Genomic DNA, 26,336 nt, shown 5'->3' with positions numbered 1-26,336 from the left:
CCTTTTTACCTCATTTATGATGATTTCCTGTTTTTGGCTATATAGAAGTGTATATTTGTACATCTCTAAATGTTATGATGAATTGAAAACGGTGGACCCTCTTGTAAACAAGTGTAATGCTCACAGTTAACAGTTTTTGTATTGAGTTGAAATGTACTGTAATTCTGCAAACTGTTAATAAATAAATATTCAAATAATCATAAATACTTTGAATCAATCAATTTAATACAAGCAGATCGCAAAAGCAAATTGGATGAATGGGGAGTCAATGGAGGGTATTGCAACTCTAGATTCATCCCATTATTAAAAACAATGGAGTTGCAAATTGCGGCTAAGATGGACCTAGCCTTCAAGTGGCCCACAGGCTGGACAGGAGCCCGTTTCTGCAGTGTGAGGTAGCTTAATGTATAAGTAGAGTACAAGTACACCTCCTGGACATGACACTTGTGTTGCAGGGATTTGCGCCCAATCCCAAAGCTGGAAGGAATTTAGTTCCATTGTTGTAGTCTTTATGACTCGATCAGAGATTGAACACTGAGCTGGACATGGTGTACTGGAAAACCCAATAGAAATAGAATTAATCCATATTCAATGAAAAAAACCTCATCATAAGCTACTGAGAGATATCAAATGGATCTCATTAAAAATGTGCTGATTCTTTGTTTGGACCACTTTATTGCATTTATACAAAAGTAGAGAGAAGCGAGGAAGCAAGGGAGAGAAACAGGGGAACAGAGAGGAGGGACAGACAGGGAGAACTACCACCTACAGTATGATGCCAAACTTGAGGCCAACCTCCTTCTGTCCTCTCCTCCCATCTCACTCCTATATGGGCACTCACTCTGAGATTGGTTTCTCAGACAGTGCAGTCTCTGGGAGTGCATCATCGGAGGACTTTAGAACACTTAAGATCACTGACCACTGGAAATATCAGAGAAAAACATCCTCAGACCTGATTTTTCCCCCCACTTCACACCATCTTTTATAGAGGTAAAGTTTGACTATCAGTAGCCCATTGCATATTGTGTGAAAGGCATGGGCCCTATATTGCCTTTTTACTATTTTGAAAAACATTTAAAAATAGTAACGCTGTGAGCTTGTAAATGGGCTATTTGAACTATTTTGCCTCCAAAAATTAGGCATAAGGCCGGGGGTAAGATATCATAGGGCCCAATGTGTACTTTTTAGGTGGAGATGTTGGTTGTATCCATATTTTTATCATTTGTAAGCTATTAATGACATTACAATGATGGGAGGAAATATTTATATCATGACTCATAATGCCATGCTAGTTTTATGTGTCACAGACTCACATTGTGCTTGACAAGAATACTTAGTGAGTGGAGTGAATTGAGTTGTATTTCTTAAAATCTTTTTAGTTTCTGAAAAAGGGCATTTGACACATACTTTGGTTTTATACAATTCTATATGATAGCTGTTGTAATTACCACTTTGCTATGCTAAGGTGCATGGGTGTAAAGGGACACTTCAACATGGTTTTTTAATGCTGTTCTTATTTTTGACAGACTTAAATGTGGACTTTACGTATATCTGCAGAGTGATAATGTTTTTGTACAGTCAAACTTCACATAGGCCTACCTATAAGGCCACATGATGTGGCTATTTTCCCTGTATCATAGGTTATATGCAATGCATATGATGACTGCAGTAGCCTGTCTTCAGATCAACACCTAATATAAACTCACACGCTTTTATTGCACATTTATAAATATCTCCCAATTTAAAAAGACTGTATTCCCACAGAGATAACCCACAAGTGCCATGGCGACACCCAGTCAGAAAGGTACTCACAGGGGTGTGAGCAGCACTGCCTCCCCCAACCGTATCACCAGGCTGCAGGAGAAAGAGGACTTGTGCAACCTTAACGACCGTTTGGCTGTCTACATTGACAAGGTCAGATCACTGGAGATTGAGAATGCAGGCCTCCGCCTGCGTATCACTGAGTCGGACACAGAGATCAGCCGCGAGCTGACGGGCATGAAGGCGGCCTATGAGGCCGAGCTGGCGGATGCCCGCCAGACTCTGGACTCGGTGGCCAAAGAACGCGCCCGGCTGCAGCTGGAGCTGGGGAAAGTGCGAGAGGACTACAAGGAGCTCAAAGCCAGGTATGCTAGAGGTCACAATCCACCCTTAGCTGAGTGTGTGCTCTCCTTAGTTTTGGATTCTGAGTTTCCTTGAGCAGTGAATTTAACTCAAATGAACACTTAGAGTTGAAGATTATTTATTTAATTATTTTATAGTTACACAATATTGTACATCATGTCGAATAAAAAGATATCCAATCATCCAGATATCTTGCAAGACTAGATATCTTGCAGGATTATGTGTGGAACAGCCCTGAGACCTCCCAGGGCTGCTGTTCTGGAACCCATATGTTTTATTCAAGTGAATGAAAGCAGAGTGCGGTTTTTCATATTTACTTTTCCCTAATTACCGGAAGGTAGCTTGATTGGAGAATCAATGCGTTTGTAGAATAATAATTGTACACGGAGATCCCTATAACAACATCCCACAACCTCAAACTTGACGGCCTCTGCAAATTTTGCTCACAGTTTCTCAGCTCCAGTGCCCTGCCCAGACCACTCCCATGGTAGCATACCGTCCCCATTGCTCACTCCCATCTGACATTCAACATCCATCCCAACATCTCCAGTACTTCGGCCACAGGCAGAGTCTTATGACTAACTCTTTCCCGTCACTCCACCTCCTCCTGTTCCACTAAAAGTGATCATTATGTGTGCAGTACGTGGCAGTGTTTAGTGGTTACACTCTCGTTTCCATTATTTTTCCATAAATATAGAGACGATGGCAGATGTATGTTTGGCAAAGCCAGGCCGTTACCATGGCAGCGTCTCAACTAAACATCAGGAGGCTGTGGCTTGTGGCTACCAGACACGTCAGATTGGACGTAAATATAATTGGAGCGTATGAGTCATACAGCCTGGAAACACCAAGGCTTTCCCTCTCTTTCTACTTCATCCAGGCTTCCCTTCCCATCCTAAAATAACCCACAGATTTGATTACAGAAGACATGCAAAGGAAATAGCAGGAATCTAGGTTCCACTTGGTTATTTTGTTGGAGAAGCACTTGAAGATGCATTCTGCATTATTACGAATTCTATTATTATTGTTGCGCGCGTGCACACGCACGCACGCACGCACGCACGCACGCACACACACACACACACACACACACACACACACACACACACACACACACACACACACACACACACACACACTCTCAGAGGTTAGGTATTGTCTCTCTGTGCATAGCACTGTTGCTCTTTGCACAGTGTTGTTCCTCTTTTTATGATCACCCTGTATGTGTATGTGTTGAGCTTTTAAAAAAAAAATATTTGCAGAAAAACATACCACAACGGAAAGGGAAGGGGAACATAAATATCTAAACCCATGCCTGCGTCTCTTCACAGAAACACCAAGAAGGAGTCTGATTTGGCAGCAGCCTCTCTAAGGCTCAAAGACCTGGAGGCCTTGCTGAACTCTAAGGATGCATCCCTGACCACAGCCCTGGGAGAGAAACGCAACTTGGATATGGAAGTCAGGGACTTAAAGGCTCAAGTTGCCAAGGTAACAGGAAACTCACAACACACAATGAGTTTTAAACTAGGAAGTGTCGTACTAGGAAGTATGTAAGTAATTCTATAGCCTACTTATTTAGTGTGTGAAAGTATGTGATACCCAGATATACTTGCCGTATATAATTACCATACATGAAGGGATCTTTGTGTGCATGATTTGAACTCAATCATCTCTTGGCTTTTTTAATGTATTTTAAGCTGGAAGCAAGTTTGGGTGATGCCAAGAAGCAACTGCAGGATGAGATGCTTAGAAGAGTGGATGGAGAGAACCGCCTCCAGACCCTCAAAGAAGAGTTGGAGTTCCACAAGAGCCTCTACTCTGAGGTCAGGAACATTTGGGGAACTTGTTATTGTCTCTCTGTCATCAGGAGATTATCAACTAATGAAGCAGAATAAGAATCAGGAAGACAGAAATCTTCCTGATATCAACATAGTAACCTGTAATGATCTGGGTAGTTCTAGTTGTGAGTGAGTTTGATGGAGATGGACGTGTTTAATTTGTTTTTTGTACACTTATTTATGCACTTTTTTGGTCGCTCTCATATAAAATAGGAATCTCCCTTGAACAAAAAAAAAATTACAATTATAATTTGTCATTATTGTCTTATTTTACAGGAGCTGAGGGAGACTAAGCGCCGCCATGAGTCTCGCATGGTCGAGTTGACCAATGGCACGCAGCAAGACTTTGAGAGCAAGCTGGCTGAGGCACTGATCGAAATGCGTGGCGAGCATGAGCAGCAAATCAAACTGTATAAGGATGAGATTGAAAAGACCTACAATTCCAAGGTAAATTCTCTTCAGATGCCAGGAAAACATAAAAAATTTACCATTCAAATCTTTGGCTTTTCCAGAAAGAATTAGAGAATTTCTAATAAAACTATCACACCTCTAATGAATGCCACCCATGCATCTAGATTAGAAGTTATGTCCATTCGCTTGTGTAACCTGGATGAGGTATAATATATTATTTGTCCAGGGAAATATTCTTTATTAATGTAATACTCAAGAAGACATAATAATAATTATCATAATAATTATAATAAATAATTAATAAAATCCAGCAGACTGCTTCCTTCTATGCATTAGTAGTCCAAGCTGCTTCTTTTCACCTGACAGGGGAGAGTTTCCCCGGCCGGACATAGCACGTGGAAGGAACACGTTATTCCGACCAGTTCCTTTCCCCTCCATCAAGCGCCCCAGCTGGCCAGGGGGAGGTAGTTTAGAGACCAGGATTACTGCATGTTTTTGTGAGGGTACCTACCCTAGGGGGACACGGGGAGAACATGCAAACTCCACACAGAAAGGCCCTTTCACCAACCCCGCGTCAGGTATGGGCACTGATGACACAGAGGAGAGAACACACCCCCAGCGCCCACAGCATCCCCAGTGGGAATCGAACCCAGGACCTTCTAGCTGTGAGGCGACAGCACTACCAACTGTGCCACCGTGCCCTAACAAACATATTTTTTTTAATTTATTTTTTAACTTATGTCAGTTGGAGAATGCACGTCAATCAGCTGACAGGAGCAGCCACTTGGTGGGAGCGACCCACGAGGAGCTTCAGCAGACACGGATGCGTATGGAGTCCATGTCCGCCCAGCTCAGCCAGTTGCAGAAACAGGTATATCTCACCAATGGACAGAAGTGTTTCATGTTAATCTCATCACACAGCTATTCATGCATAGATTTCCTGTTTTCCTTGCAAAACACAATTTGTTTTTGTGCCACACTCTACCCATAGAGCTATACAGGTTTAGATATCCAGTTGTTTATGGAGAATACATTATACAGTATGTGATAGGAGTATATTAGTTCAATCAAATTAGTAACAATTACTGTATGGGATCCCCTCAATTCCAGTTGACAACCAGTGATGCCAAGGTGAGGGAACTAGAGGGGGCCTTGTCTCGGGAGAGGGACACCACACGTCGTCTGCTTGGAGATAAGGACAGGGAGATGGCTGAGATCAGGCAACGGATGCAGCAGCAGCTGGATGAGTACCAGGAGCTCCTGGATGTCAAGTTGGCTCTAGATATGGAGATAGCTGCCTACAGGAAGCTCCTGGAGGGAGAAGAAGAGCGGTAGGTGTTCTTAACCTTTAAACCACTAAGCCTATAACTGTAGGTCAACCTAATTATCACAGTTAGGTACGTAATGTAATGCGTCACTGACCTTAGATTTAGTCACAGCATTTAGAGACAGGAGTATCATAATCTTGTAGATCGGATCTGTACATTACACATTGTGAGCAATGCAAATGTATGGATAATCACACGGTGATGGTCATGTCCATCCCTGCAGGCTTCGCCTGTCTCCGAGCCCTCCTCCAACCAGAGCTGCAGGAAGCCGCTCCTCTGGTTCACTGTCCCGTGCAGTCCACTGCAGCTCTCAGAATTCCTCTGGCAAGAAGCGTCGCCTCAACGACACCGACAGCGAGGCCTCCAGCATCACCGGGGGAGCCGTGTCCCGCACACGCATCGCCCAGCAGGCCTCGGCCAGTGGACGGGTCACCGTGGACGAGGTGGACTTGGATGGAAAGTACGTCAGGCTCAGCAACAAGGCAGATGAGGTGAGAGAATGGAATATGATTTTACACTGAATATTCCACAGTCACAGGGGACATACACTGTAGTTACTTATATTCCAGAATGGGGACATTTCTTGCATTATTGTTTATTGTATTATTTGCCGAAATTGTATTTTCACATCTACTATATAATGGTGAACAAACTTCACAAACCCTGGATCATGCAGTTTTTGAGAGGCGCTAGCCCCTCCTATGTCTAGCTTTTGGTGTATGTGCAAACACAAACTTTGTCCTACACAAACATTAAATGCCATTGACAATCAATGAATGGTCAATTTTGAGTGTTCGTGTAAACACAAACATTGCGTAACATTGAAGACAAAAGTGAGGACGCAACTTGTGATTGGCCGGAATAAGATAATGTATGATGATGTACGATGATAAGAGCGCCCCTCACTTCACACAGGTGTGATTTTTACATTACAAACACAATAAACTGTAGCAGAACCCAAATGACTGACTTCATTAACTGAATTCCATATTCCTGCCTCAGGACCAAAATCTGGGGAACTGGCAGGTGAAGCGACAGGTGGGATCTGGTACACCCATTTCCTTCAAGTTCTCTGCAAAATTCACTTTAAAGGCTGGACAGAAAGTGACGGTAAGCATCAACTGTCTGTAAGCAACAGTTGAAGTATCTCACATATATTGTTACATGAATATTGTTATGGATGCCTTATTTAATTTTGCAAAGATCTGGGCTTCTGCTGCTGGAGGAACCCACAGCCCTCCCAGTGACTTTGTATGGAAGAACCAGGCAACATGGGGCACTGGAGACCAGTTCCAGACAACCCTGATCAGTGCCAATGGAGAGGTATCTATATTTAAACCATATTTTGTTCAAAATATGTTATTTCCCATCTTTATGTAATAATAGTTTATGTAGTTTATGTTGCAATGATCTTTTACGTTCAGGAAATGGCAATGAGGAAGGTCACTCGCACACAGTTTGAAGAGGATGATGATGACATGGTAAGAGAAACCACATTTTATCAAAGACATTAAAACAAGTGTGCAGATAACAGGTTGCTAAACATATCTCTAACCCTTCTAGGGTGCCCACAGCACATGCGGAGGGGACACTGAATACAACCTGCGCAGCAGGTGTGGTTCTTGTGGGCTGCCGGCAGATAAAACAAGCAACTGCTCTGTATCTTCTGCCTCACGCACCTCCTACCGCAGTGGCGGGATTTCAGAGGGCCTGCTTCCACACTCCTATGTGATCGGCCACAGTACACCTCGCAAGGTGGGAAGAACACAGAACACAGCTAAATGCTTTGTGCCATCATCTTTATAGAGATGATTGTAAATGATGATGTATGAGTATGAATGATATGAACTAAGCATTGTCAGTATAATTGTGTGAGTTGATTTCCTTTTGCAAAAGTCTCTACTACAGTATGTATGTACTGATCTATGTGTAAAAAAAATATAGATGCTGGGAATCTAATCTTGGAATGAAATATGCATATTACAAAGTGCTCAGTAAAGTGGAATTTTGAGTTTTTGTAAATATTTACTCTCTCTTTCAGAGTGGATCAAGAGTGGAGAACTGTCCGATCATGTGAGGCTCTGGAGCCATGTTGGAAGACTTTTACTCAATTACAATTAAACGATAATTCATACATTGATCATTCATTACTAATGTATGCAACAAAAGTTTGTACCGTTGGTTGTTATATTGTACTGTATATAGGCATGCTGTTTGGGACCTTTAAACTGTGAGCTGTTATAGCCAGAATAGGAAATGAATACCAGCCACCTTTTTAGTATTATTATTGTAGCTGGTCTACCCTACCAGTTCCTTTTTTAGATTATTTTCTCATCTGAACAAATTTGTAGGCTAATAAAATAATGAAAGTGGCTGGTAAACTTTGGAATTCACAGCTAATGAGTACAGACTAGTGGATTGACTTGAATTTCCTGCTCTGTTTATGCAGTATCAGAGTTCCACGATTTATTTCATTATTATCCTTCATTTATTATTGTATTCCCATAGTATTTCTACTAGGCCATTCTCTCCACATTACCATGTGAACCCTCAGAGCCATTTTAAGGCCAAATTACCAATCTATTCAAAGGTGAAGTTGAAACTGTACTTTGCATAATAAATAGAGCCTTCATTATAAATAATTTAGAATGTGAAGGAAAGCCACTTTAGGTGCATGGCAACTCAACTATAGTTGAATCCAATGGAAACAAGCCTTATTGGCGTAAGGCTTCTTCGGTTATCCTTATAGCACTTTTGTATGAAACTTTACCTCTGTGCTTTTTTTAAATAAAGTATTCAATCAATATCAATCATGTATTTGGTTGGCATCAATAAATCTGGCTTCTGTTTCAAATACATCTGCCTCTTTTGTACTGGCTTAAAAGCCCTTAAAGTTTAAGGTCTTTACTGATTCCACAATGCAGCTTTGAACACTATTGTCTGTCTGATTTCGGCTGTCTACTGGACAAGTTAAAATAAACAAAAACTGCAAAATAATCATGCAGTGCGTGCTGTTGGAATTCTTAAAATGCCTGCTACGCTCCACAACAGATGCCTTCTATAAAATATGGGACCCATATTTGCGATTTATTGGCCCTCAAATAAACTTCCTTGACAGAAGCGATACCGCTAACCTTGATGGATAGGATCATCATTCCTTGTTTATTCACTTTATTTTTAATTTACTTTTTACCTTTGGCTGTGGGTATTATTTTCTCTGGGTAGTTGTTAACCATCTAGACTATCAGGCACCAAACAATGTGTCCATATTGTTTTTGTATTTTATTTTATGGTTCGATGTAGGTATGTGTATGTGTGTATATCTGTGCCCTTTGTTCCGCAATGTGTCTGAGCTGAGCTGTCTGTGTCTTTCTGTTTTGTCTTTGTCATAAAATGTAAAAATCAATTAAAAAAACAACTAACTAACTAATTTAAAGCTATGTTGATATTTATATTTTAATGTTAGTTTAATTACTGTTTTCGTTCGTATTATGTAGACGTTTTGTCGAATACATAGGTAGGTCCCCCGGGCCGTACGACTGTAAATTCAGCCCTTTGTACCTATGGTCCATCATCCAGCCCCTCAGTGGAGCGACCTGGGAGTGGGTGAACCTTTAATTTGAAATACGAATGTACTTTTAATTTGTAGTCACGGTTTCCCAAACCAGGAAGTACTACCATAAATAAACAGTTCAAGGCTCCGTTCTTTTGGCAAATCTAGAACTTCCTGCCAGTCCAGCGTCCACTTTAGTCCACTGTAGTCTGGAAATGGGATTTTTTTTTGACATTTTTTGACCTGTGACCTGGTGCCAATTTTTGTTTTACACCTCTGCTGCTTAGCGGACAGTGTGGTGTTGTAGAGGAGGTCTCCCCGGACGCGTGCGTATGTCACACTAGTCGAAACATAGCAGGGATTTTTGTCCAGCGTCCACTTTATAAAGTCCATGCTCTCCAGTGAATAGCATTTATCCATTTAGATAACTTTTTAATTACTTATCTTTACACAGAAACATTACTTATTACTTATTTTTACACAGAAACATAATGTGTGTCCTATAGCATCGTTTAAATGCTTAATTTATAGTTTTAATGTGCAAATTAATCTTTTTTTCAATACTCTAGAGGGTACTCTTATTTTGAAGAGATCGTCCACCGGAAGTCTTATATTTGCTCACTTAGATTTGCCAAAAGAACAGTGCTACAGTTCAAGGCATGCAAGTCTTTGCTACACCACGACACTTTATTTTTACGGGGTAAGGTGCATTTAAAGTTTTTGTAAGAGTTACAAATATACTAACGTTAAAAGTGACAGTGTTGCAGATAATTAGTTTCAAATTAAAATGCATGTAGGCAGCGGCTACACTACAGTTCCATGGCATGTCTTGAACGTCAGCTGTCTTGACCTGTATTTAGCCTTGTATCAACTATCAAGACGATCATAGATTTATTTTATGACTTTACCGAACAAAACAACAGCGTATGCACATGCCAAATTCGATAAAACAATAACAACAACAACCATATGCTAGTATTGATCTAGCTCTGGTCCATAAGCCTTAAAGGACTACTTCACCACTTTTCAACCTGTCTTCATATAATAGGTCCTCACTAATAATCATGATAAAATGCCACACATTTTTCTCATAGCAGGGCTGTGGGCAGTTCAGACACCCGTCCACCATTGACATCATCGATGGGGAATCCAAGCTAATACAGCGTTTCCAGACCTGACCCGACAGCCCCGGCCGTTTTCTCTGTCGGCCAGCTTCTTTTCCGGGTTTTTAAACAGCTGGTGGATGGAAAAGAAGCTCCACCCACAAGGCTGAATGCCGCGACTGCCAGATTCCTGGAAACGCTTGCCCCGGCAGTCAGACGCGTGGGTGGAGCTTAATTTCCATCCACCAGCTGTCTAAAAACCCGGAAAAGACGCTGGCCGACAGAGAAAACGGCCGCGCCTGTCTGGTAAGTCTGGCTACGGCTAGAGACAGCGTTTCCAGACCTGAGCCGACAGCCGCGGACGTTTTCTCTGTCGGCCAGCGTCTTTTCCGGGTTTTTAGACAGCTGGTGGATGGAAAAGAAGCTCCACCCACGCGGCTGAATGCCGCGACGGCCATATTCCCGGAAACGCTTGCCCCCGCGGCTGAGTGGAGCTTAATTTCCATCCACCAGCTGTCTAAAAACCCGGAAAAGAAGCCGGGAGGCAGCAGAAAACGTCTGTGGCTGTCTGGTAACTCTGGTCCATAGAGCGCCGAAGTCCTGACGTCACTCGCTCGTCCCCTCGATTCCCCCTGTTCCTAGCCCTGTTCACGGAAGTAATTTCTCTATGGAGAATAACATGGGCTCATCTTTAAATCGTTTCATATAAGCGTTGTGGTCCAAAAATAAACAAACTGTCTCTGTGTTATTGTCAGGGAGGTGTCTCTGTATCGTTTGCGACAGTCAGTCACTCACTACTGTCTGTTTCTAGCAAAAAAATAATTCACAGTAACAATATTGTTTTCTCTCAGTCAGTTGATTCTTCATATCCATATAAGTGATGCGGCCTGGATGATTTGTTATTTTTCAAACAGTTATTATATGAGGCGATCTAAAATCGCCCTATGGGTATTACATTGCAAATAAGTACCTGAACCTGTGGATTTGCGCCCTCTACCGATACTTCAGACTTCGGTGCTCTATAGCTCTAGAAACGTCAGGCTTTCTAGTCCTGAAAAGTTGCAATGCGATATTTGTCGCGGGTTTTCTGAGGGTGTGGCCAATCCAACTCCACTTTCTTTTTCGGATCTGTAGGTCAATGGGATCCTGGTTTGTTGTTTTCCACAGGTCCACATTGCTAACTTTGTCCCTCCACCAAACGTGTAGAATTCTCCTGAGGCATGTGTTGGTGAATGTTTGCAGCCTGTGTGTTGTGAGTTTTGTTGTTCTTGCAGCTGTAGGGGAAGCTTTAATTATCCTCAATCAACATTCCTAATTTACATAACTATCGATCTGCTCTAATGATTGGCTATGCTGGTCTCACTGGTCTGGTCGTGGTCCTTTCCCTGCAGGTGCATCCAGCTGGATGTTGAGTCTGCGGGCTCTGTTTGGGATTGGGTTCCTGGTGACGTCACGGGCACCCACAGTCCTTACCCAGCTGGGGACATGTCCACTGGCCACCTCAACAAATAACCTGAAGACGTGTTTTAGTCGACAAGCATCTAATATGGCCCAGTCGATCAAATACCTTGGGTAAAGAAATGTTTACTGTGGATGGGTGGTGTGATAGTGTTTCTGGGAATTAATGCACTAAGAGCTATATGGGTCTCTACTCTCTCAAGCCAGACTTTCTCTTCCACAGTCTTAAGAACAGGAAGCTGTCATATGTTCCTCAGACCAGAAGGGCATCACAATGAGGTTTTCACGAAAATGTATTTTCGTGAGTTATTTACATGACTGCACAGTCAAACTCAAAGGTGGTTTAGCATCTGCTTTATTTTCTACTAATTTTCAGAACTTCCAATCCAAACTACAGACACTTAGACAGAAGCATTTAAAAAATGTGCCAAGTCTGTGCCAACGCATCTGTCTTGAGAGACTAGTAAGACTGACTGACTGACAGACAGTGAGATGTTTGCATATTGTGTACTGTGTAGGCCAGATATAATGAACTGCTGCATTGTTCTCAAATCTTGAATGGTAGGCAGGAGGAGGCCCAGCACATTGATGAGGAGCTCTTCAGTGAGTATGGCTTCAGTGTGGATCAGCTGATGGAACTGGCTGGCCTCAGCTGTGCCACAGCAGTTACAAGGGTGAGATTCTGTTGGTTTCTAAGAAAACAGCTACCTGTCACAGGATCAAACCTGTGACTTGTCAGTTACAGGGCACTGTTCTGAGCACCATAGTCCACCCTGCTGCACATCACTTTGAATAGTGTAGCTATTTCCTCAGGATTTCCTTTGTGCACTAGTAAAAAATACTTTAGCTGGAGCCCTCATTCAATGCGATTTTGATTATGCTTGCAATGTCACTAAAAACTAAGCCTCAGAACTCCCAAAACAAACTGATATACTTGGTCTAAAGCCCATGATCCACCTAATTCCAACACACGTTGCTAGTTTGGGATGGCTTCATGTCTCACTGTAGAAGACAGGGTTAAGCAAATGTCAATGGGATTGGATGAATTTAATACATTTTTTGTGTTACGTATTTTAGCTTAAATGTTTCACTGTACCTCCATGCAGATACAAGACTAAGTTATAGATAAGACAAAATAACTTAATAATAACTGATGGTAGTAGTGAGGACTGAGTTGTGTATGTTAGGATTAAATAACTGTTTCTAAGGAGTGCTAATTTCACTTGATGCTCTATTCTTGAAATAATGAACTCTCAGATAATGTATTGATACGTGCTGAGACTGCTGCCCAATGTGCCCATCATGCTTTAAGCCTTAAAGCATTAAGGTATCATTTTTGAGGGGCGCTAGCCCCTCCTATAGACAGGTTTAATGTTGGTCTTTAGTTCAATGTTTGTTTTGTAAACAATGAACGGAAAATGTACGTCATAATGTGCCTCATTATGCCATATTGTCTCTTTATTGTTAATGGCGTTTGATGTTTGTGTTGGCACCATTTGTTTTACATCACCATTACATCACCTAATCAACATGAGTTAGACTTTAATATATTAGCGCCCCTCACTTCACACGGGTGTGATTTTTTTTATTTATACTTACTTTACGAATATAAACAAAGCAGTACCTGTCTGTGTAAGGGTTGCGTTGCAATCATTTGATGTCTCTGCATTTCAGGGCTACCCACTCAGTTCTCTGGTCAAAGCCAAGCCTTCACTGCTGGTGATCTGTGGGCCTGGTAACAATGGAGGTGATGGTCTGGTTTGTGCAAGGCATCTTAAACTTTTTGTGAGTGTCTCTACTGCTGGTTGGTTTCACTTTCAGACTCCTCTTTAACACATCTCAGCACCTGCCTTGTCTGTATCAAAATAGGTGCTTTCTCCTTACTTCAACTTTCCCATAGTTCAGCTTTTCTCCAACTTGTCCTGCCGCATATTGAAGCCACCTCTCTGAAGCTTCAAGTAGATAAAGCAAACACAAAATGATCATGTATAAGTAAATTGTAGACCACTACATTTATAAATTTGCAACTTGCACCCGCACACTGTATATTTGCTCAGTACAAGAGTATTTTTCTTTTTAATGCAACGTTTTTCAAAATGACATTTGAAATGGTAATTGTTGAGATGGAATGTTTTGTACGGAAATGTAATGGACTAAATTAGGTTTTACATGGTCAGTGACATGAATAAGCTGCAGTGTTGTTTTTATCTTTACTATTCCTGTGTGTTGTTCACAGGGCTATGAGCCTACCATACTGTACCCAAAAAGGCCAAACAAGCCACTTTTCCATGGCTTGACCACACAGTGTGAGAAAATGGAGATCCCCTTCCTCTCTGAAATGCCAGAGGTATTTTGCTTACTGCGTAATTATTTAACACGTTTTCTTTTCTTCAAAGAAGCAGATACATTTTAATCTGTTAATCTGTCAACCCTTTTCATATCAAGTCCATTATTTATTCTGCATTTGAGCCACGGACCACCATTTGATAACATTTAGCCTTGCAGACCCAAAACTAAAGAATATGTACACATCTCTATGCTGTATTGATGTTGGTACCATGATGACAGATAACAGGCAAACGATCAAAATAACAATTCTTCTACATTCTCTAATTGTGTAGATTTCTTGTAAATTAAGTAATGCAGATGTTTAACAATAATTTAACTCTTAAGTGAAGATGAAACCAAATGGACCCGTACGGGTCCATTTGGTTTAATTTTACACTCAAGAGTTAAAGATCTATAAGGGTTAATTTGGTTACCAACTCTCCATCATTTAGCTGGGGACCACCTAGAATCCCTTCAAGGACCACAGGTGGTCCCCGGACCACTCGTTAAAAACCACTGATCTATGTTATTTGGTTTGTTTGGACAGAAAAGAAAAGAAAAAATCACAGCAAACTGTGTCCAAGGGCCTTTAGATCCGTAGCTTTTAGCTACCCTCAAGTTTAGTCACAGTTCACACTGATTACTTTAAGAACAAATGGGCAGCTTTTAGACACCGCCTTTTAAAATTTGATCCTATGAGACATAATCAAAAGGTGACAACATACCAGCCACCTTTAGAAAGAACTGATCAGAGTGTCTTTTCTTTAATATTTTCAGAAATGTGCTCATGACATGGACAGCTTTTTATGTGTGGACCCAAATTTGTGCCCGAGTGAGAATTAGTTTGACTTTTTCTTGTATTTTCGCTGTGCTACCTCCCTCAGCTTCATAAAGAACAAGAGAGTGCACTGCCTACTGTTACTAAAATAAGGAAATGTCTCCTTAGGCCAAATTGATTGATGAGGCCTACAACTTGGTGATAGATGCCATATTTGGCTTCAGCTTCAGTGGGGCTGTGAGAGAGCCATTTGGTTCCATCCTTGATGTACTGAAGAAGACCACCGTGCCTGTAGCTAGCATTGACATCCCCTCAGGTGGGTTCCTGGATGCACATCATATGCACATCATATACACAAAATAAATTAGAGTTGGTTCTCTTTATGTTTCTAGTGTGTAGTTGTAGTTTAACCAAAATGTTGAATCCTGTACGTAGTACGTGTCTCCTATTGTTTTGAAGTCCTTTTTTAAAGGTGAGGCAAGTATTTGTGTGGAAATAGAAGTGAAACGATCTTCAGTAGTAGTAATAATGTTTATCCTATGCAGATGGTGCAGTGAAATAAAACATTACAGATCCTTCTAAAAATATATCGTGCAAAAACTGCAAATGTTTATTTTCTTCTGTAATATAATTAAAATGTGAAACTTTTATATATTCTCAATTCATTGTGCATAAAGTGAAATATTTAAAACCTTTTTTTGTTTTAAATATGGCATACAGCTCATGAAAATCAAAATATAGTGTAGTCCGGTCAGAGCTGATCAGAACCATGGGTGTACCATTTGAGTGTATCTACCAAGTTGGTACAAAGAAAAACACCCTCATGTCTGATGAAAACATGGCAAATTGGTGCAGATTGTGACGAAACATTGTTAAATACCAGCAAGAAGTTATGTAATGGTATTTTTCTTAACTAATGGTGGTATTTTATGTTTATCACTCCCTGTTATCTAGTATTTCAATGTTTGGGAGAATGTGTGTGTGACTGTGTGTTTTCTTTATTTTACTACTTCCATCTCCTTTACACGGTTCTATATATTGCATTCCTAAAGGTTGGGACGTGGAGCAAGGCAGCGCAGATGGACTACAACCTGACATGCTCATCTCTCTCACTGCACCAAAGAAATCAGCCACCCTGTTCAGAGGACGGTATCACTTCCTGGGAGGGAGGTTTGTGCCTCCTGGCTTGGAGAAGAAGTACCACCTTAACCTTCCTCAGTACCCAGGCACTGACTGTGTTCTACAGCTATAGGAGTAGGATGGTAATAACCATAAAGTACGATATTAGATAATGGGCTTTGACCCTGGTACTCAATATTAGTCTCTTGCAATTTTTACAAAGCTTACCAGAACTTCAACTTAATAGAATTCATCATGACAGGTTTTGTGTGGATCCAGGAAGTGTGCTGCCATTAAATGTATTTTTCGGCTGCTGTACATTGACTGTGTTGTCAATGTGAGCTCTTAGGCCCAAACTGCACCAATGATTCGCCATGCAAATCCATAGTTGCATGAAACCATTATCATTGGGGATAATGGTTTCATGCAACTATAGCCAAATTCCAATACCCCAAATCTCGGCCACTCAATCACTCGGGGTCATTCCAGCTTGACCTAACCAGCTTGGTTAACGTTCCAATTGTTAATGTGCTCCATCGAGGAGGCGAGTGGGCTCTCTGAGACCGCATAGAGCGAGTGTACATCAGGTGCAGGCTCGGTGGGGTATGTTGTCTCCTCGCGGCGGATTTCCGCATCACGTGTACATGTTCTTTTCCTTCTCCAGTGACATACGTCCGCCTCCTCCACATGTGGCACAGAAAACACTGCTTGAAACCCGATACTATGCACCCACCCCACCCCCCATCCACTAGCTGCCGGCCGCTGCGGCTGAGTCGCTGACCCAACACACACATGCACACACATTAAACTAAAAAGCTTTGCTGTTTGTTGAAGAGACACATTTTCGCTGAATTAATAGAGCTTCAGAATGATAAAGTAGCCTATCTATAGCCTACATATGTGAAAGGACCACAACAAGCCACTGGCTTTATTGCGTTGTGTGATATAAGCATAATAAAAGTAGGCTATATAAATTAGGCTATATTGTGCGCACCTCAAAAGCTATAGTTAATTTCTCTCTGTGCATGCCTGAATGCACAGACTGCTATGAATGACGGTGACAAAAATGTATTTATTTATATGTGGACTGAACTAAATATCTAAGTCAGAGAGACTACCTAATTCCTGTTATAGTGTCCGTTATTTGCAAAGAACGTCGGAGGAGGGACTGTCCGAGGAGGGGGGGTGATTTATACGAGCAAAAAGGAACGCGGGCTGCGGGCAGGTCAGGAATTCCCTTCACAATCATATAATATAAAAGAGTGCGCATCGCATCCTGGTGCTTATTCACTATTTCAGGATAGCCTTGCACATGTTACCATACACATTGACTTCGGTTACATGCACAAAATGATGAATTGTCTATTCTGTAGACTGTACGGCTCTGGGTTCGGAGTTCCAGTGATCCAGCTGTGTGACACTGTATTGTTCCACCACTTTTGCTTTGGCAATGTAAACGTATGTTTTCCCATGCCAATAAAGCCCTTTGAATTGAATTGAATTGATACACGTCATAAGTGATCGCGGAATGTTCCGTCGTACATTCCGATTCTAGAGGCAAATCCACTCCACCACTCTGTCCCCCTATGCTCTGTCCTCGCATCGAATCCTCTCCTCCTCGCTGGGGGCGGAGCTAAGGAGCGAGTGGAGGATGTGAGGGGAGTGAGCGAGTGTGAAAGTTGCGGTATAGGAATTTGGCTTATGGCAGTTGCAAGGAGTTGCATTGGTGTGACATGTCCTTTAAACTGTTAGGTTGCAAGGAGTTGCATTGGTGTGACATGTCCTTTAAACTGTTTGGTTGCAAGGAGTTGCATTGGTGTGACATGTCCTTTAAACTGTTAGGTTGCAAGGAGTTGCATTGGTGTGACATGTCCTTTAAACTGTTTGGTTGCAAGGAGTTGCATTGGTGTGACATGTCCTTTAAACTGTTTGGTTGCAAGGAGTTGCATTGGTGTGACATGTCCTTTAAACTGTTTGGTTGCAAGGAGTTGCATTGGTGTGACATGTCCTTTAAACTGTTTGGTTGCAAGGAGTTGCATTGGTGTGACATGTCCTTTAAACTGTTTGGTTGCAAGGAGTTGCATTGGTGTGGTTTGGGCCTTAAGGATCCTCAGGTTTTTGTTATATGAGAATAAATCACTCCTTTACAGAAGGCTTTTTTTCACTATACATTATTTGACTGGTGTAACAGTTGACTGATGGATTTAATCAATTATGAAAAATATACATTTTTAAATACAATAGCGAGAATAGCAGATATACAAGCTCACAGCATGTTGCATCATAGATAGTGTTATGAGCTTGCAAATCTGCTATTTGGCTATTACATCAGTATTAGAATTCCCTGTCTATTGGTTCATATAGTATATCAAATAAAATCACACTTCTTGATTATTTGATTCTTCTTGAGTATTGCTGACAGGATAAGCGACAGTTGCAGCCCAAAATGCTTATCTGAGGATTACAGTATGTCTAGCTAGGACAGTTAACATGCTGCATATACAGAGATTTATTTCCCCCCTCTGCACTCTGAAAATAAGAAAAAATCATTTACATCAAAACATGACCCCTCCATCACTTGTATATTATTTTACGTTTTTATTGGTACATATTAAGATTTCATTGAATGTATAGCTAGCAAGACTAATTAAACTGGAAAGACAGTCTTATCATAGTCTATCACATTTTGTGTTAACCTTACATAACGTGTTTGTGCATTGTATTATTCACACGTACAGTAAGATAGTGATGATGGATTAGTAAAAATCTTTCCTTTACATTCAATACCAATGAGTCAAGATGACTCCCGCAGCTCTACTAATTTTATATAAACAATACTATAGACAATTGAAATACTGGACCGGTATATTTCTTTTAAACATCAGACTTATCGATGCATAATGATTTATAATATACAGAAAGTGCAATACATGCTTTTGCTTGTCAGTATATACAGTACAGTGCTGGTTCCATGCTTTCTTTGCTGTATCCGTTCGAGTTGTGTGTTTTTCAGAAGGTCTTCATGCAATCCGAGGGGTGGAAGATGGCGTGGTCAGTCCGTTGATAAAGCCCTTAGGTAGGGAAGGTGCATTATTCAATTTCACAGCACATTTCACTATTCTTCACTCTAAATTATGCATATGGATTTAAATAGTACTATAATCAGTATAGTACTATTTTAATCCGAATTAATTATCTATAAAAAAAGAAATCAAACTTAAGACCACTTCCTCAAAAATAGTAACGATAATTTGAATGATCTGGATTTTGTACCAGATCTAACCCCATTCCTACCTGTGTTATTCTCCAACTTGCACTCCCGCACAGTTATCTTTGCCCTCGCCCCCTAATGCTAAACATTCAGCATTTCTGAAAAGGGGGAAAAAAACAAGGTAGTTATGAGTTTTACATTTTGCAATTACTACATATTGCTACAGTAGGAACTGCTACATCTTGCAATTACTACATATTGCTACAGTAGGAATGATGAAATAATGATAAAGATCCAAGATGACCAACCAGTCTGCATTCCATTTTGACTTACGGATTGAGGGAGGTTTTGGTTTTGACTAGGGAGGAGGTTGACAGAGGATGGGATGGACAAGACGGAAACACGACAACAAGTAGACAGAAGGAAGCATGACATGTTGGACAAAGAGAGGGCACAAGTAGACACACGTGAAAACAATGGTAACAGTGGTTAACTGGTTAGATTTAAAAAAAAGGTATAAATGGATGGGTGAAGTTACACATAACATTCAACAGAGTTGCACAGTTGGTTGGGAAAAGAGGGAGGAATAACAAGAAAGTAGAACAGTGGAAATGATAGTTAAGGAATTCAGGGATCATGAGAATACAAGGGCAGCATCCAAGAGGAAATGTGTATAAGCTATGTACACACTAGCTACACCCTTGCAAAGTAACATGCTTCAACACATCTGTGTGTCTTGGACACAATGTGTTTGTCACCTTTAAATGCAACACATTGACATACATCAGTTGCTGATAATACATAAACTGTATGAAGTTCTAAAAATGGACAAATATTTCAAAAAGGGCACATTCTTTTAAAGAGCATAATGAGTGCACAGTAAACAAACCAGTGTTCATTTACATATTAACACTTAGGATTTACAGTGTGTGTGTGTGTGTGTGTGTGTGTGTGTATTAGTATACGTATATAATAAATATTTACGCGGCTTCTCGAAGTGCCTCCTCTCCCGCTGCGGATATCTTGCGATAGCAGTATATCATCTCTATAAGGAGCCAGACCTGGAGCCCAATGATTGAGAAATACATCATGAACTCAGACACGATGGAGGCCGTCCCTCTGGTGGCTGTGAAGAAAAACAATCGCCCAATCAGACAACGTTGCTGACTCTCTGACCATGGCACTGACTAAGCAGGACCACTCACGATCTTTGTTAAGCAGAAATTGTTTTTTTCATTCTGTCCCAAATGTGGTTTTTTTAAGCGGGGAGATGAATGCTCTTTCAATAACACTTCACTTTGCTTTCTCTGAGATATTTTCTAATACATTTCTACCTCTTTAGCTAGCATACATTTTTTTAATGCTCACAGTTAAATGAACGTGGATTTTGCTGTGTTGTGGAAAGACGCATGAAAGGCATGCAAAACTAGAGGGTGGCATAAAATTGACCTAAGTAAAAAAAAAAGTGTCTATAAGTGTCGATCTAAAATCAGATTAATCTGCAAAAAAGGTGGACAAAATGTGAATAAAATACCTGAATTTTTAGGTTAAATGTGAAAGTTAGGGGGTGCCATCCCTTGGAACCTCAAATGAAAATAGCAGTGATATTAGTCTGGCCATGCCAGGCTAGAGGCATGCTGTATGTCTGTATGTGGAACATGGGCTTCTGGCTTCTAGACAGTCTGGCTCATGTTAATAAAATACTTTCACCCCTGCCATTAGGCCTGACCGGCCAAAGGCAGAGGGTTATGTTTTCACTCTGTGAGTCTGTCTGCCTGTCGGTCTGTCCGCGTGTCTGTGAACAGTTAACCGAATCTGTGCCAGAACGAGATGATTCTATGAATAGCTACTGTACCCCACTGTGCCATCCATGAGATCACGAGATTTGATTAATAAGCATTAAACCAGCATTAAAAATAATATATATTTTTTTGTATTTATTTTTATTTTTTACTCTCATGGTAACACCTACATCCCGATCCGACGCGGCCGCGCGCACGCTTAAGTCCTTTTTCTCTTCAAAATGAGAAACTGTGACCTATTCTTTAAGGGGGGGGGGATATGGAGTGAATATTGGCTGTGTCTTTCCTGTTGTGTCTTTCCAATGAATGTAAGGATTCCAAAATTCTGTAATATGTATTGTTGTTGATTGTTGCTGTACATCCCATGACCTTCTGTTTTATTCCGTTTTTTTTGTTTTTTCTGTTGATGTTTTTGTTGTATTGTTTGCCCTGTGTGTCTTTTATGTCTTGTCTTGCATATTCTAAAGTTCAAAAATAAAGAGTTAAAAAAAAGAGACAAACTGTGATCTTTGGGACCTTATAAAACCCTATTCTTTGGTCGTGCTAAGAAAGGTAATCCATCGCTGCCGGATACACAGCCTAGAATCAAGGAAGCTTAGAGAAGGAAGGGACATGGTCACGTGACTGGGCTCACTTTCATGGACGCTTTCATGGGAGCCAAACTACACCCGGAAGTTCGGCAGAATGCACTAGTCTGGAGTCAATGAGAGCTCAGTGACCAGCTCATGAACAAACACTATTTCTGAATGACTGAGACCTTTTGTAAAGTAATCGCTTCTGGAAAATAACAGAAGACATATAACACATTATTGTCTGCTGTGTTGCTTTTCAATGTGTACACTGTAATTGTACAGAGTTATCTAAAGAGCAAAATTGGTGCTATTGTCTCGCGATACCTCCGAGACAGAAACGATACCTGCTGCTGTTCAGATCCTCAAACAAAATTATATACTGTGCACATCGAAAAGCAAGTGATTAGAAAACAACATATTACATGTCTTCTTTTATATTCCTGAACCGATTATATGACAAAGGTCTCAATTGTTCAGAAATAATGTTTGTTATGAGCTGGTCCAGCCGGCTCCATCCATTCACTGCCAGTGTCTGCCACGTATTGAACTTCCGGTGCGAGTTTTGGCTCCCATGAAAGTGTCCCACACACGTGTCACGCCATGGCACTTGCCTCACGATTCCAGCTATAGTAATGGCAGCCTGGAGGGAATGTGTCTGTAGAGCCGTTGGTTGGACCAATCGGTGTGAAACCACACACTCCCAGTAGGCCAAGTTAGAACTCTTGAACCTTATAGGGAGACTCACACTTACACGTAATATTATCTGTTTATCATGTAATCAAGATGTATCAGTCTGATTTTACAGGTTCTATTCCAATTGGCTATGACTGCCTTCCAAACTTTGTAGGCCCAGGATGCACACGCAGATCCGACATGCAGAAACAACGGACATGCGGTCGAACATGTGCTGCTCCCGTGCTTGCGGTTATGTTTCTGGTTTAAAGACTTCAGTGTTTTGTACCATACTATTGTATGAGTACAGAACAAAGAATGTTTGCTTTCGCCATCTTTGTTGAAGAAGAGTCTGGTTGATAAAAGTGATCAGAAATGATTAAAGTGTGATTACCTTTGAGGGGGTTAAGTCCACCCATCAAGCCCATTAGTGTCAACCTCAGACCATCAGATCATGGTCTGATTTTGAATCTAAATGGCTCTGCTCTAATTGAGAGCAATTTAGAGGTTTAGGATTCAATGGTTTGTTTACTACCCTGTTTCCTGTATTGGATTGGTATTGTTTAAGCCTTGTGGAAATGTCCCATGGCACTAATTCCGTGGGTCAAGAAATGCTGTACAATTAATAATGTTGTTTCTTTTGCATTATTTATATTATATCTATGTTGGTTTAGTCTATCTGCTATTGTGTTCCTAGTTTCACCCATATTGTAGGTTGCACTTGTTACATGTAATTAGATAGACACAGTTACTAGTATTAGCCTGTATGATTTGTTTTATTCCCACCATTCTCATTGTGGTTCTATTTTTCACCTGTTGTTTAGGTCTGAAGTAATCCGGTTTCTTGCGTATCGGTCTGTCTGTCTCCTTTAGTTTGCTATGTACTACAAGGTAATCTTTCAAGCTTTTGTTCTTCCTATATGCTGGTATAATTTTGTATCCGTTTAGTAGGTCATCCGTCCTATTTGCAAAGTTCCTCTTTATTTTCATGTTTGTTATTCTGCTTAGTGTCGAATAGGTAGTAACTAAGGCTAGTTTGGGACTCTGGTCCCTTTCTTTCACCTCTAGAAATGTGTCATGTGTTTTTCTAAGGAAAGTTCTTGTGTATCCCCGTTTTCATAAGGCGTCAAATAGAGTTTGACATGCTATCCCAGTAGGCCAAGTTAGAACTCTTGAACCTTATAGGGAGACTCACACTTACATGACTAAGGGGTACATATTATCTGTTTATCATGTAATCAAGATGTCTGATTTTACAGGTTCTATTCCAATTGGCTATGACTGCCTTCCAAACTTTGTAGGCCCGGGATGCACACGCAGATCCGACACACCAATGGTCCGACATGCAGAAACAATGGTCGGACATGCGGTCGAACATGTGCTGCTCCCGTGCTTGCGGTTATGGTTAGGTTAGGGTTTGAGGTAGGTTGTCGTTCTAATGACAGTCGGACCAATAGTATGTCGGAACTAAAGCCTGTAACCATGACAGGCTTTAGTTCTGACATACTAAGCTTATTCACACAGTACCTTTTGCCACCACTTTGAGATGCACAACCTTGTCGACGAGGGTCTGGTATTCATAATACTTGTAGGTTAGCATGCGGTTGAAGAAGCATCGGTAGGTGCCCGAGTCGTTGAAGGTGATATTGAAGACGTAGATGGAGGCGTCTTGAATGTCCGGGCTCTGCTTGCTGCCGTTCCAGTCAATGCGTTCATTGAAGCGTTCATCTTTAATGCTGGGGCCATCATCATCGTAGTAGAATATCTGATGGCACAGTGGCAGCATTGTTATTCATTCTCTCAATCTTGTGTTGAAATAACTGCTGCCGGAGAAGGCTTCGTGGGGGTGGTTCATCTTCTATTTATTAATGATAAATTGATCAGTGGATGATTAAGGGATATATAGTACATGTCAGTTGCATGCAATACAAAGTGAGTCATGCGTGCAGGTGTATGCCATCATCACAGGATACAGTTCAGTGTCACAGAGGATGCTGTACAAGGTCAACACAGCAGAGCTGGATGCCAGTCTCTGTCCTGCCCTTTACACAGCACTAATGATCACTGAGGTCTAAAATGTCAGGAGTGATTCCCTTTGAATCTTACGCTGACCTAAACACTGGATACTGAATTGCTGATTATGTGATTCCATGTGTGCGCATAAGAGAGAGAGAGCATGACAGAGAGAGGGAGAAAGGAAAGGAGATATTGGGCTCCATCTTGCGCCACCCTTATCCCTAAACGTATTTGCCATTTTTTACTATTTTGAAAAACACTTAAATTAGCCGATCTACATCGAGACATTGTGAGCTTGTAGATCGGCTATTTGAACTATTATTAGGTTTTACTTTTTTTAAATAGTAAAAAATGGCAACTTAGTTTAGGGATAAGGGTTAAGGGGTGGCGCAAGATATAGCCCCAGTTCTATTCGATGTTATGTGTCACTGTGTGTGCACTTTTGTGGAAAACTTTGGCCTTTGAATGTGAAGTAGGGCAGGTTAGAAAACCCTACTATATTTATTTTGCTCGTGAAATGTCAACCATTTAAATTTGACTTGGATAACAGTGGGTCTGTACTCACGTGAGAAAAGTCAGATTCTCCATCGGCTCTGAAATACCAGTCAACTGTGGCGGAGGCATCCACTTCACTCCTCATCTTGCAGGAGATGCAGCCCAGTTTGAAGCCTTTGCCTGCTACTGCTTCTGTGTCTGAGGCCACCTCTGCACATGCCCCATGGCACTGGTACACTGTCAGAGAATAGATAATGATGGATGGATAGATGGATGGATGGCATACAAACATAAGTGGTGTAAGCAATGCTTTTAAAAGCCTAGTAGAATTCTATTAAAATAAAATGAATGGTTAAGACAGACACATGCATGCACACACGCGGCATGCACACGTGCACACCACACACACACACACACACACACACACACACACACACACACACACACACACACACACACACACACACACAAGTTAAATAATTTGACTGAACTTACCAAAGAGGGCGCAGAGCAGAGAAAGGAGCAGAATGTGTACAGCAGCCATATCTCTGATGTACTAGTGTAAGACTGGCACTGATGTATGTGATGAGGGGCCTCAGAAATACACAAATTAAACAAATGCTCTGGAGAAAGTTTGTATATATATATTTTTTTTTTTTGAAGACTAGAGGTTGTGCGTCTTTAAAGCTAAACAAGCTTAATAAAGTGCTTTATATTCCCAAATATATCTGTATCTTTGGCTCAAATCAGAAATCGTCTTGTATTATTTGTAACGTTTATTGCAACATTGAGCTCCTTGATGCCTTATAAAGACTGGCTTATCTATCCGAGGAGGCAACTATCTGCAGTTATTATTTATTAACCTTCATGAAACATCAGAACATCGAACAATCTGGATATTTAGTTGCTCACAGTGTCCCCACTCAACGCCCTGATTTCATTATCCATTCCCTGAGGCCCTGGTACTAAATGCACAGAGCAATCAGACACACACTCTGAAGGATCAAATTAAATCACCTTTTATGTTGACAAATTACCAGGGCAACAAGAGGCCACAGGCTTTATATAATATTCACGTGTGGAACATGCCAATATGAGCCTGCATATGAGTTAGCCTGTAGTTTTATGTTATTAGGCCTACCTCACATACCATTACATATAGGCTAATTAGTTACATGCTGTGATAAAACAAATATGAAAGACCTACCTCGTATATGATATAGGCTAAAACATTTACTTTAGGGCAATCTAAGGATCTAAAAGGTGTAGCCTATACTTTGATACATAATTTAGATAATTTGAAAACGAAGCCTACTGTTTTGACGTCCGAAAATAGAGGCCACCTCTCTTCGCGGTTATTCGTCCCAAAATATAAAAGAAAAAACACAGTCCTCCTGTTATTTCTCAAACTGTTTAACCAGCCGGCGATGACAGTTGGATGTGGAAATATTTATGTAGGCTAATGATTAGCCTAATCTATCGAATGACCGCAGTCTCGCAGAAAAGATGCTTCGGCTGCGATGACATC

General features: G+C 41.0%; 3 protein-coding genes across 4 annotated transcripts; 2 read left to right on the top strand and 1 right to left on the bottom strand.

Moving 5' to 3' along the window:
- The first annotated feature begins 853 nt into the window (after positions 1-853).
- On the top strand, positions 854-9,013 carry LOC306939041 (lamin-A-like). The gene is made up of 13 exons (XM_079523497.1): positions 854-990; positions 1,765-2,126; positions 3,456-3,612; positions 3,822-3,947; positions 4,239-4,409; positions 5,119-5,244; positions 5,484-5,704; positions 5,925-6,192; positions 6,704-6,811; positions 6,905-7,024; positions 7,126-7,182; positions 7,265-7,456; positions 7,743-9,013. Exons 2-13 carry the CDS (start codon positions 1,783-1,785, stop codon positions 7,776-7,778), a joined length of 1,926 nt encoding a protein of 641 aa, XP_079379623.1. The 5' UTR covers positions 854-990; positions 1,765-1,782; the 3' UTR covers positions 7,779-9,013.
- An 840-nt stretch (positions 9,014-9,853) lies between these two features.
- On the top strand, positions 9,854-16,358 carry LOC306937806 (NAD(P)H-hydrate epimerase-like). 2 transcript variants are annotated; one of them, XM_079521775.1, is made up of 7 exons: positions 9,854-9,954; positions 11,749-11,929; positions 12,381-12,489; positions 13,490-13,573; positions 14,052-14,162; positions 15,090-15,237; positions 15,974-16,358. In XM_079521775.1, exons 2-7 carry the CDS (start codon positions 11,763-11,765, stop codon positions 16,171-16,173), a joined length of 819 nt encoding a protein of 272 aa, XP_079377901.1. In that variant the 5' UTR covers positions 9,854-9,954; positions 11,749-11,762; the 3' UTR covers positions 16,174-16,358. The 2 variants fall into 2 exon arrangements, with proteins under 2 accessions (XP_079377901.1, XP_079377900.1); XM_079521774.1 differs by having other exon boundaries at positions 13,490-13,600.
- A 138-nt stretch (positions 16,359-16,496) lies between these two features.
- scn1bb (sodium channel, voltage-gated, type I, beta b) lies at positions 16,497-25,489 on the bottom strand. Its single transcript, XM_079521776.1, has 6 exons — positions 25,304-25,489; positions 24,879-25,045; positions 23,825-24,062; positions 20,236-20,377; positions 19,335-19,409; positions 16,497-19,111 (listed from the first exon to the last, which is right to left on the bottom strand). The coding sequence occupies exons 1-5, from the start codon at positions 25,350-25,352 to the stop codon at positions 19,340-19,342; spliced, it is 666 nt and encodes a 221-aa protein (XP_079377902.1). The 5' UTR covers positions 25,353-25,489; the 3' UTR covers positions 16,497-19,111; positions 19,335-19,339.
- Positions 25,490-26,336: the final 847 nt, after the last annotated feature.

The sequence above is a fragment of the Electrona antarctica genome, assembly GCF_951216825.1.
Source record: "Electrona antarctica genome assembly, chromosome: 15".
Lineage (NCBI taxonomy): Eukaryota > Metazoa > Chordata > Actinopteri > Myctophiformes > Myctophidae > Electrona > Electrona antarctica.
This window is presented reverse-complemented; position numbering and strand designations above follow the sequence as displayed.